Source organism: Azolla caroliniana, unplaced genomic scaffold, assembly GCF_043228905.1.
Source record: "Azolla caroliniana isolate FFs.n. ecotype wild unplaced genomic scaffold, voAzoCaro1.0.p SCAF_20, whole genome shotgun sequence".
Classification (NCBI taxonomy): Eukaryota; Viridiplantae; Streptophyta; class Polypodiopsida; order Salviniales; family Salviniaceae; genus Azolla; species Azolla caroliniana.
This window is the reverse complement of record NW_028230455.1, coordinates 15,571,799-15,584,633: the sequence shown is the minus strand read 5'-3', so window position 1 is coordinate 15,584,633 and position 12,835 is coordinate 15,571,799. Positions and strand designations below refer to the sequence as shown.

The window sequence follows — 12,835 nt, the reverse complement described above, 5'->3', positions numbered from 1 at the left end:
ATTTGCGCACACACACACACACACACACACACACACACACACACACACAAAGTCACGGATGCATAAATCTGCAAAGAGAGAGACAAGGAAGGAAGGAACGAACAAACGAACTGATCAGTAGTAGTAGTAAGTAACCAACGAACCAACTATGTAACGAAACCCCTACTACTTTCTTTCTTTCTTCCTGCATCACAGAGAGAGAGAGAGAGAGAGACTACAGAAACTTCATTTACATACATATTCCATTCGCCGGAAGAGGAGGTCTGGTCTGCATCTCCTCTGTTCTCCGCGCGACGCTCGGTTGGCTGCGATGAGTGTCGTAGGGCTGGATGTGGGGAACGAGAACTGCATCGTCGCCGTAGCTCGTCAGAGAGGGATCGATGTGGTTCTCAACGACGAATCGAAACGGGAAACTCCTGCCCTCGTTTCATTCAGCGAGAAGCAGCGTTTCCTGGGCACAGCAGCGTCTGCATCCCTCTCAATGAACCCTAACAACACAGTCTCTCAGGTAAAGCGTCTTATTGGAAGATTATTCCGAGACTCCGAGGTTCAGAGAGATATACAAGACTTTCCTTTTCTCGTCTCTGAGGGACCCGACGGTTCACCATTGATCCACGTTTCCTACCTAGGCGAAAGCAGAGCTTTTACGCCTACACAGATCCTTGGCATGATCTTGTCGAATCTCAAAAGCATTGCAGAAAAAAACCTCCAGACAAATGTGTGTGATTGTGTTATTGGAATACCAGTGTTCTTCAGTGATATACAACGTCGAGCTATAATTGATGCTGCCTCTATTGCTGGCCTTAGGCCTCTTCGTTTAATGCATGAGACCACCTCAACCGCCCTTGCTTATGGTCTTTATCGAACTGATTTGCCCGAAAATGACCCGATCAATGTTGTTTTTGTTGATGTAGGCCATGCCTCAATGCAAGTATGCATATGTGCCTTCAAGAAAGGGCACCTCAAGGTGTTAGCACATGCATTTAACCGATCTCTGGGAGGTCGAGATTTCGATGATGTCCTTTTTCACCACTTTTGTGCAAACTTTAAAGTAGACTACAAGATTGATGTTCTTTCCAATGCTAGGGCATGCCAAAGATTGAGATTGGCCTGTGAAAAGATGAAGAAGGTACTGAGTGCCAATGCAGAGGCCCCATTGAACATTGAATGCCTAATGGATGAGAAAGATGTGAGGGGCTATATGAAGAGGGAGAATTTTGAGATATTAGCTCAACCCATTCTCGAACGAGTGCGAGATCTGTGTGAAAGAGCGTTGGTTGAGGCGGATATATCAATAGATAAGCTCCATGCTTTGGAAGTGGTAGGTTCGGGTTCAAGGGTACCTGCCATATTAAAGATCCTTTCTAGTGTTTTTCAGAAAGAGCCAAGGAGGACGATGAATGCAAGTGAATGCATTGCTCGGGGTTGTGCTTTGCAATGTGCCATGTTAAGTCCGACCTTTAGAGTTCGTGAGTTTGAGGTATACATGTTATACTGCGACAAATTTTTATAGTTCAAAATTGTGTGATTCACGTAACACAAAATCATATGATTTGAGTGTTGTGATTTATGTTCACTCTTCAAAATCATATTATTCATCCATTTAGCTCAAAGTCATAGGTTTCTGGATGTTGTTTGATGTGGATTTTCATCATTACAACATATTTCTTCTAACCCAAATAAGATGATTGATTTTGATTTCTTCTTATTCAAATTCGTATCATTCATTGCAAACGTATTCTTCAGGTTCAAGAGGCATTCCCATTTTCCATCTCAATTGTATGGAAAAGCACAGATGAGGCAGGGGTAAAAGAACTCAGTAGCATTGTGTTTCAGAAAGGAAATCCTGTCCCGAGCACCAAAATGCTCACTTTCTATAGACAAGGAAGCTTCAGTTTTGATCTTCTCTATACAGACATGCAGGGTCTCCCTCTGGGAGCTTCTCAGAAAATAAACACATATATGGTAAGAAACACTCTTATACAACCTTTTCTTGTTTGGGTACATATATCTGGTTTTACTTAGTTGTGGTAATGGTTTTTCACAGATCGGTCCCATTCAACCTACAAAGGATGGTATAGCTAAAATTAAAGTTAAGTTGAGATTGAATTTGCATGGAATCATCTCATTGGAATCAGCGATTGTAAGTACCACTCTCACCTTTGAGCGAACATGTAGACTTGATAGAGTCAAGTGATATTTTACAATTTTCTTAGATGGTTGAAGAGGAGGATGTAGAAGCTCATACAAAAAGGACTATGAATATGGAGATTGATAAAGATGAAGGTATGGATGGCGTAGATATTCCAGTTGATGCAATCAATTTGAAGACAACCATGGCTGAAACTAATCCTTCAGATACTAGTGGTGCAGAGCAGGGCTCACAAATGGAAGTTGAGCCTCCCAAGGTTTGCTTTAAATTTTGGCATCAAATAATATTCAAGCTCGCAATGCAGGAAAAGAAAAGTATCATTCATCAACTCAATGCTTGCAGAAAGATGCAAAGAAAAAAAAGGCCAAGAGAAAGGATATTCAATTTCAGGAAGGTTTTATTGGAGGTCTTCCTCACAGTGAGCTGGAGAAGGCTATTGAAAAGGAATATGAGATGGCTTTGCAAGACCGAATCATGGAGGAAACAAAGGATAAGAAGAATGCGGTGGAGTCGTATGTTTATGATATGCGAAACAAGGTATCTTCAAAATAAATTAGATTAGCTTGTTTACTTATTTTCTGGCCAGCAATGATGCAAATAGAAAGAACAAAATTATCGATATATAAATGTGGTATGCACATTTTTAACCATATATTCACTCAAACATTTACTAACATGTGTTAGATATAATCAATGATCAGCCCCAAGTTGTAAATCTATCCCCATATGTGCTCTTAGAGTGCACATTTTGTGATAGCGCCCCAAATGAGGAGCGGCTAGTGTGCAACTCGACCATATGGGTCGATAAGGTGTTAATCTAGGAAACCGTAGATGCGTAGGACACAATATATTTAGGAAAGAGAGAAATAGATAAAAGGATTGGCTAATCAAGTCAGCTAGAATATTTTGTGGGCAAGTTACGATGTACATAGTCTTGAAGTATGCGTCATTGACTTCAAGATAAGTATTATCTAGCACTAGCCTGTACCTAGGGAGTTGGGTCATATTAAATGACAAGTCAGTTGACAGAAAAGGAATATCTCCACTACTGTCAACTGACTTGCACATTTATACTAAGGCCAAACATAGATTATAAGTCACTTTTCTCACATAGTGGTCAGATTGATCATTAGTCCCCACTAATTTTGTAGTGAGCCGGTCCATATCCTATCTAAGCTCTAAGGTGTGAGCGCATGGGAAAACTACCATTTTTGAACTACTCTCATATGTAATAGAAATTCTGTTTTCATATATCCATCTCTGCAGTTGTAACTCTATATACCTATCTACTCGATTCTCAATATTTCTAATATGGTATCAGAGCGAAGAGGTTGATCTAGATTAGGTATATACGGGTAGTTGCTGTCTAGCAACAGAGAGAAATAGAGAGAGAGAGAGAGAGAGAGACAGAGTATCAATGGCCTTGTCCACGAATGTTGCAGCTGCTCCATTGCGCATTCGCCCACCTCCATTGTCTGATGGAAAGCTAGATGGAACCAACTACACTCTATGGAAGTTCAAAATGTCTGCCATTTTGGATTCCTACGAGTTGTTGGAAACAATCATGGGACCCACAGGGGGAGACCCTGAGCCCATGGCAACCTTTGACCCTGCACACCCTACCACATCAATTCCTCCAAATGCTGATCTACTTCGAGCCTGGAAGAGAAGGAATGCTGATGCGCTATATACCATAGTCACTGGTGTATGTGACTCCGTACTAACACTAGTGCAACATACAACTAGGGCACATGAAGCTTGGAGCATACTGGCCAGCCAGTATGAGACCAGAAACTATACAAGGATACAAAACCTCGAAAATCAGCTTGCTGCAGAGAAGCTCGCTGATGGAGAGAAAGTAGAATCCTTTGTAAAAAGGATTAAGGATCTTCAAGATCAGCTGGCGGCTGTTGGAGTAGTCGTCTCTCAAGAGGATATGGCTCGTCGGTGCATTCGAGTACTTCCTTTCAAGTATGATGGCATTGTGACAGCATTGAACACTCAGGTTCGACCCACTCCTTTAAAATTTGATGAACTAAGTGCAATGCTGCTTGAAGAGGAGCTTCGGCTGAAGACAAGAGAAGAAAGGGAAGATTCAGCATTTGTCTCTAGGACTAAGGGTGAAGGGGCATCCAATTCAAACAATGCGAATAGGATACCGAAGAAGAAGAAGTTCAATGGATCGTGTTTCTACTGTGACAAGAAGGGTCACACAATCAAGGATTGTCGAAAGAAGATGGCGGATGAGAAGAATGGTTCTAATAAGACTTCTTGGAGAGAGCCCGAGTCCGCTAACAATGTCGTAGATGAACTTGAGTTATGGGTCGCAACTGAAGAAGTGTGTTCTTCAGTTGACACTCAAGTTGTTGATGAGTCTTGGATTCTCGATAGTGGAGCATCCCGACATATGACCAGTAATCGTGACTGGTACAGTTCTTGGACACCTCTACAAGAGCCCATCAATGTTGTGGTCGGGAACAATGCTCGATGTCCGGCCAAAGGAACCGGAACCGTCTCCCTCAAAGCAACGACCGGTGGGACAAAGCATCTCTCTGAAGTGTTGTACGTGCCAGATCTGAAGAAGAATCTACTGTCCATTTCTGCACTGACTGACAAGGGTCTTGATGTTCGATTCAAGAAGTCGGGTGCAGAAATAACAGATTCTGCTGGCAAGGTTGTAGGAATAGGGGTGAGGCGCAACAATCTCTATGAGCTGAGCGCGTTTACCATTTCTACTGACCACAGCACAAGTACCAACACAAAGCAATGGCATGAGAGATTTGGGCATCTCAACGTTGCTGTGTTGAAGGAGATGAAGAAGTCGAATATGGTAGTTGGGTTGCCAACCCTATCTGACTTAAGTCATGTTTGTGATGCTTGTATGATGGGCAAGCATCAAAGATCAGCCATTCCAAAAGAGAGTCAAAATCGGGCAAAGACTCCTCTACAGCTAATACACATTGACCTCTCTGGAAAAATGGTGACTCCTGCAATGGGTGGATCTCTCTACTATATGCTAATAGTCGACGACTTCAGCAGAAAGATGTGGGTTTACTTCCTTCGGGAGAAGGCTGAAGCTTTTAAAATCTTCAAAAGATGGCATAAGTTTGTCGAGCGAGAGTTTGGAAAGTTAGTGAAGGAGCTACGCTCTGATCGAGGTGGAGAATTCTTATCAATAGAATTCTGTGAGTATTGCAAAGAGCATGGAATTAAGCGCCAACTTACAACTGCCTACACCCCACAACAAAATGGCGTTGTCGAACGTCGAAATCGAACAGTTGTCGAGATGGCTAGGTGTATGTTGAAGGCACAAGCGCTGCCCGACCCATTCTGGGCTGAAGCAGTGAACACAGCAGTTTACATCCTCAATCGGAGCTACACGAAGGCACTTCAAGGGAAAACACCCCAAGAAGCTTATTCAGGCAAGAAACCTTCAGTGCTGCACTTCAGAACCTTTGGGTGTATGTGCTACGCACATATTCCAGATGTGAGCAGAAAGAAGTTGGATGCTAAAAGCAAAAAGTGTATCTTTCTCGGATATAGTGAAGAGTCAAAGGCCTATCGACTCTACGATCCAGAGGCAAGAAAGATATTGACAAGCCGCGATGTGGTGTTCGATGAGGAACAACCACAGCTAGCTGAGAACAACGATTCTCAAGTTATCTCATCAACTGAAGAAGTATTTTACCCAATCCCGACCCATTATCCAAAAAAGGAAGCTGAACCATCTGATGGTAATGATTCACTAGTTCAGCCTATGCCAGTCCCACATGTAAAGAAAATACCTAAGTGGGCTCAACAACTCTTCAATGATCATACTCCTAAAGTTGAGTTTCCTGAAACTTCAACTGATGGATTACGAAGATCAAGAAGAATACAGGAGCAAGGAAGAACCTCTGACCACATTGTCAACATGGCTCTGATGGTGGACATCATAGGCTCAGTGAGTGAGCCGACCTCGGTGGAGGAAGCTATGGCCGACCCGAAGTGGAAAGAGGCGATGATATCAGAATATGATAGCATCATGAAAAATGACACATGGGAGTTGGTAGAGAGGCCAACAAAGAAGAAGGTGATAGGCACGAAGTGGGTATGGAAAGTAAAGTATAAAGCTGATGGCTCTTTGGAGAAATTCAAGGCCAGGCTAGTAGCGCAAGGATACTCCCAAATTGAAGGGTTCGATGTACAAGAAACATTTGCCCCGACAGCTCGCATGACAACAATTCGAATGGTCATAGCGTTGGCTGCTTCAAGAGGATGGCCGATTTATCAAATGGATGTCAAATCAGCATTTCTGAATGGGCATCTCAAGGAGGAGGTATATGTGACACAACCACCGGGGTTTGAGATACCGAATTCAGAAAACAAAGTTTGCAAGCTGAAGAAGGCACTATATGGTCTAAAGCAAGCACCAAGAGCTTGGAACAAGAGGATAGACAGCTTCTTACGATCAATCGACTTTAAGCAATGTGCTTCGGATGCAAGTATGTATGTCAAAATGAAGGACGGGAAACAAGTCATCATTATCATTTACGTGGATGATCTAGTACTTACTGGTGACCATGAAGAGTGCATTGGCCAAACACAAGAGTGTTTGAAAACTGAGTTTGAAATGACAGACTTGGGGATTCTACACTACTTCCTTGGAATTGAGGTTTGGCAAACCTCGGTCGGCATCTTCATGTCACAAAGAAAGTATGCAACAGAGATCTTGAAGACCTTCGGGATGATGGACAGCAAGTCGAAGTCGACTCCAATGGAGTCAAACTGCAAGCTATCCCAAGAAGACTCATCACCAATGGTTGACATAAGGAAGTATAGACAACTAGTAGGAAGTCTAATTTTCCTATGCAACACTAGGCCGGATATTTGTTTTGCAGTCAATGTGGTGAGTCGATTCAGCAACAAGCCGAAGGAGACTCATTGGAAAGCTGCTCTACGTGTATTAAAGTACATTGTGGGTACTTTAAATTATGGAATCTTCTACAAGCCAACAATTGACCAACTTAGTGGATATTGCGACTCCGATTGGGCTGGAGATAGTGATTCCAGAAAATCAGTTTCTGGATATTGTTTTTCAATAGGATCTGGAGCTGTTTCATGGAGTAGTAAAAAACAACCAACAGTGGCACTATCTTCAACGGAGGCAGAATACAAAGCAGCATGCATAGCGGCATGCGAGGTAGTTTGGCTAAGAAGAATCCTTATGGATGTGGCAGTCCCAATAAGGACGGCAACGGTATTGAGGTGTGACAATCAGAGTTGCATGGCCATTGCCAAGAACCCCGTATTTCATGCACGTACTAAACACATAGAGATTCAGTATCACTATGTGCGGGAGCTAATAAATGATGAGATTGTGGAGCTTGAGTACTGTCCAACATCAGAAAATGCTGCAGATATCTTCACAAAGGCGCTTGGAGCAGAACAGTTGCAACAACACCTTCGACGACTAGGTGTTGGCCCAATTCCAAGTGAACTCAATGGGTTGATCATTGAGGGGGCGTGTTAGATATAATCAATGATCAGCCCCAAGTTGTAAATCTATCCCCATATGTGCTCTTAGAGTGCACATTTTGTGATAGCGCCCCAAATGAGGAGCGGCTAGTGTGCAACTCGACCATATGGGTCGATAAGGTGTTAATCTAGGAAACCGTAGATGCGTAGGACACAATATATTTAGGAAAGAGAGAAATAGATAAAAGGATTGGCTAATCAAGTCAGCTAGAATATTTTGTGGGCAAGTTACGATGTACATAGTCTTGAAGTATGCGTCATTGACTTCAAGATAAGTATTATCTAGCACTAGCCTGTACCTAGGGAGTTGGGTCATATTAAATGACAAGTCAGTTGACAGAAAAGGAATATCTCCACTACTGTCAACTGACTTGCACATTTATACTAAGGCCAAACATAGATTATAAGTCACTTTTCTCACATAGTGGTCAGATTGATCATTAGTCCCCACTAATTTTGTAGTGAGCCGGTCCATATCCTATCTAAGCTCTAAGGTGTGAGCGCATGGGAAAACTACCATTTTTGAACTACTCTCATATGTAATAGAAATTCTGTTTTCATATATCCATCTCTGCAGTTGTAACTCTATATACCTATCTACTCGATTCTCAATATTTCTAATAACATGGATGTCACATGTGTATTTGTCAACAATAATCTGTGAATGTGGAAATGGCACATCAGTGAGAATGTTTCAGGTTTTGAGTTTTGTTGTCCAAGGATTAAGAAATACCTGAAGTATAGTGTGTGCTGCCTCGAAATCCCCTCCTCAAGGTTGCAACTTGCAAGGGACATTGCATTAGATTTCATCCAGGTTGTCCAAGACATCCAGAAATGATTTGCAAAGTGGCATGTTGATGAATATTGGAATGTCTACATAGAGGAAAAGAATGACACAGGAAAACATAAGTTCATGTTTTACTCAGCCACATTTGAAGCCCTACTGACTAAATGGAGAACACAAAATACATTGAAGTTAGACTATGTCGGTTACATTAATACTCAATACTGGGAAAACTAACAAGGTGTGGCTGATTGATGCCGTAGCTCAAATCGAGCTGTCCATCCATGCCCACACTTTCACACATTGAAAATAAAGTGTATTTGAATATTGAATGGGAAGAGAGAATATGTGGCTTATGTTGCCGTGATGTACTGCCTAACAGATGAGGACATCAAGCATAATAATTTGGGGGTATTCATTTTAGATTTCACTTCCACCTTTTGTTCTAGCATCTTAAATTCCCCATCCTGCAAGGCTGGGAAAGTGCGTTGTAATGATTGCTGGTTGCCTGGGTCATGTTGACCCACCTGTGGGTGTTGATATGTGATGATCATCATTTAATTATCCACCCTTTTACTTGTGGTTGTTTAATTTGGTAGTCTGGATTGTTTTGTTTCTATAATGGTATATGTCTTTCTTTCACTCACATACTTTTAGGCATTGTTATGATTTGCCTTTAGTGTCATGCTTTCATTGGCTTTCTATGGTAACAATTGCTGGTTCCATGGGGCATCTGGGCCATGTGTGGGTGTTGTTATATGCTAATCATCATCTACTTATCCACTCTCTTACTTTCAGTTGTATAATTCATAAGTCCAGGTTATTTTGTTCATTTAATGGTATATGTCTTTCTTTTACTCTCATATGGCTAGGTTTTGTTATGTATTGCCTTAATTGTAATGCTTTCATTGCCTTTCCCATGGTATTGTTATCTTACAAAACACTCCCCCCACCTGCAAGGCTGGGGAGACCACTTTATAATGCTTGGTGGTTCCTGGGGCCATGTCAGCCATGCGTGGGTGTTGATATTTTGTGCATTATCTATTAGAAATATTAAAGCTAAATGCCACATTCTCAACAATTTTCTGGTGTTTGCAGATGTATGAGAAGTACAAAGATTATGCTACTGATGCAGAGCGAGAAATTGTGGCTACAAAGCTTCAAGAGACAGAAGATTGGCTGTACAATGAAGGTGACGATGAGACAAAAGGCGTTTATGTTTCCAAGTTTATAGAGCTTAAGAAGGTTAGTATTACAACATTATTTCTGTTTTTGACATGTATATTGAAATTACATGTATAGTGATAATCCCATTGATCTACCTGATTCTGGAATATTGGGAGGACATATTGATCTGGTTTTTCATTTAGTTGGGGGATCCCATTGAAGAGAGGTTCAAGGAAGAGGAAGCACGTGGACCATACATAGAGCAGTTGCTCTATTGTGTCAATAGCTTTAGAGAAGCTGCAAAATCAAAGGATCCGAAGTTTGACCACATTGAAGTTGCAGAGAAAGAGAAGGCATGCTTATCTCTGTATGTCATCAAGGATTTTTCTTTGGTCTTCATTGTTCTTCTAGCAAGGTAATATTCGTGATTACTTGTTCTGCAGGTTGTAATTGAATGTAACAAAGCAGAAGATTGGTTAAAGGAAAAAGTTTCCCACCAAGAGAAGCTTCCAAAGTCAGCAAATCCTACTCTTCTATCTGCTGAGGTGAAGAAAAAGATAGAGACATTAGATAGGTGAGTATTATAATGTATAGACCAATTCTTGAGTTTGTAGAAAATAATCTTTTGGCATTTTACTCTCACCCACATGCTTGGATGAGATATCATATGATCATGGTTATTGTGTTTTTGAGTCTTGGGAGCCCACGTTGTACGTTGTAGGAATATTTATATAATTATATTTTCTTTTTGTAAAAATCCAAGAGACGTTTATGTTTTTGGATATTCATGCTTATACCCAAGTTGTAAAACTTTCAAGAAATTAGTGGAAATTCCCTTGTAGTACAATGTTCTAGGTGTATTGCAATAATTGTTTTTATAGTATCCTGCTAGTTATCCAGAAAGTTGGGTTTTTTGGATGTTTTTTTGCCTTATTATTATTTCTGCATCCTTTTTGGTTTTCATTGGTCCTAGTTGTAGAAACTTTCTCTGGTCTGATTTCTCATGACATGTTTCAGGTTCTGTAAGTCAATCATGACAAAGCCCCGACCTGCTCCAAAACCAGCATCTCCTAACCCAGATTCAAAAGGTGCACCTGGCGCACCTGGCAAGGAGGGGACTCATAATGAAGCTGGAGGTGAAATACATGCGAATGAACCCATGGAAACAAAGGGTTCCTTTCAAGACGGAGAGGGGATGCAAACAGATTGATAACCACCACCTTTTGAGGTGCTAATCGGTGAGGGGGATGTGTTTAATAAAGGTAGTGGACGACTTTCTAAATTCAATTCAATTGAGATCTTTCCATCAGCGGCTTGGTATCCTTGTAGCTTGGATAGATCTTATTTGAGAAAATTAAATAATTTTTTCACCCGAGGTTCATTGGTGAGTGCTGCTCGTGATGTCAGTGGTGATCTTTTTATTGACTGAAGAGGCAATTTTCATAAGTCACTTGCAGATAAGAGGGAGAGCATCAAAAACATCGAAATGGTAACATTATGATAGCCAGTCCTCATCTCCTTATTGGATTTTAATGAGTTGGATTTACATTGGGAAGTGTTTCTTTGAAAATGTCTATTTTTTGTATTTAAAAAAATTCTCATGATGTCTTCATGACAATCACAAAGCTGTTTTTTTACATGGATGTCGATTGAAGCTTTAAAGAACTTTATAGCATATAGTTGTACAGACACAAAGGTAGGCAGTGAATATTTCATTTATTGGATGTGAATCCATGATTAACAATATCTCTGGATATGTTACCAAATGCACGATTCTATCAGTAATTGTTTTTCAAGTTATTGTGTTCTTAATCTATTTTCAAGTTCAGGTTGAGTTAAGAATTACTTATTAGGATTCAAAAGAGCAATCGAGGAGATTCCTTTTAGTGTGCAGTTTGAAAGCACAGGAATGATCCCTGTGTTATTTTATTACTTTTGTTGTCATAAACTCATGTATTTTTCTCTGATTATATATTGCTTTAGTTATCTCTTTGGGATCAACTCCTGCATCTGATAACTCGTTAATCGGTAGCGAAATGTGTATTTGATGTCCGCCCATGCGAGAGAACCTAAACCCAGAAGACCTGCCAGGTGGTGATTCAACATGGATTCTACATTCTGGAACCTGGCTAGCTTTGGAGCAGCTTTATGGTAATGAAACCAACCAGCGAAAAACATTAATCCTGCAAAGACTAACCCACCGATTGCTGTGCAGTACAGTTGTAATTCACTAGTTATTCCGGAGGCTCACCAAAGCTGGAAGAATCCAGAAGTTATCTGTATTCCCTGGAACCCTCCGCCTACATCCCCATTGAGTATCTCGTGACCCACAATTGGCCAAACAACCTGAGCGCTTGGCTTTACGTGAGAACGGTACGTGAGATTCCCACCTCGCGTGGCTCCTCGTCATTCAATTACTCTTAAGAGAAAGAGTACAAAATTACTTTCAACTGTTCTCAGCTACGGAAGAATTTACAAAAAAATTGGAATGTTTTCAACTCATTTTTCAATCTTTCTTTATAGCACGGATAGAAAAACAAAAAACATATCAGATTTATGGATAGATTTGCTAATGAGATATGTTGGTTCCATCTGTTATCATATTTGGTGACATTTGATTCTTTTCTGCACTTCTTTCTATCATAATAAGCAATGTAATTTATTGGCTTTTTCCTAGTTAACGCAAGGGGAATGGTAAGTAACCTATTCATAACGCACCCTAGATTTGGTGAATCTACTGTCACACATTGTTGAGGCATGTAAAATTGTTGAATGCAAGAACAATCCATCCTCACTGGATTGATAAGTGGCATGATGGAAAAGCAATTTTATGACAAAATCATATTTACTAATGAATAATGGAGGACACTGATGTGATATAGTATAATGCTGAAGATCTTTCAACTTTTGTACTGGTCTGTCTTTGGTTTTTATGAGCTTGATGAACATATATGACATTGTCAGATTTTAATAACGGAAGATGTAATGTCTTATACATGCATAGCAGAAATTTATATTGTGTTGTGATACTTGTTATCAATAACATATCTAGACCATCACCATGTGTCCAAAATTATTATCATATCAACCTTGTTAAAATGGAAAATCTGGTTTTTGAAACTAAGCACCCCATTCTTTGCGTAATCTTCAATGTTCATGTGATTCTTACCAGCATTTGTCTGTCTTGATGCAACATTGTTAATGTTAGGGCAGAT

General features: G+C 40.5%; 1 protein-coding gene across 1 annotated transcript; it reads left to right on the top strand.

Moving 5' to 3' along the window:
* Nucleotides 1-271: 271 nt before the first annotated feature.
* Nucleotides 272-11,344, top strand: LOC147851236 (heat shock 70 kDa protein 14-like). The gene is made up of 9 exons (XM_087335462.1): nucleotides 272-1,480; nucleotides 1,747-1,965; nucleotides 2,048-2,143; nucleotides 2,217-2,408; nucleotides 2,495-2,689; nucleotides 9,552-9,698; nucleotides 9,824-9,973; nucleotides 10,064-10,194; nucleotides 10,638-11,344. The coding sequence occupies exons 1-9, from the start codon at nucleotides 311-313 to the stop codon at nucleotides 10,828-10,830; spliced, it is 2,493 nt and encodes an 830-aa protein (XP_087191588.1). The 5' UTR covers nucleotides 272-310; the 3' UTR covers nucleotides 10,831-11,344.
* The last annotated feature ends 1,491 nt before the right edge of the window (nucleotides 11,345-12,835 follow it).

Coding starts and splice junctions, on each gene's coding strand:
- LOC147851236 (XM_087335462.1), top strand. CDS start 311: ATGAGTGTCGTAGGGCTGGATGTGGGGAACGAGAACTGCATCGTCGCC. Junction 2,409..2,494: donor TGGAAGTTGAGCCTCCCAAG/GTTTGCTTTAAA, acceptor CAATGCTTGCAG/AAAGATGCAAAGAAAAAAAA. Junction 10,195..10,637: donor AAGATAGAGACATTAGATAG/GTGAGTATTATA, acceptor GACATGTTTCAG/GTTCTGTAAGTCAATCATGA.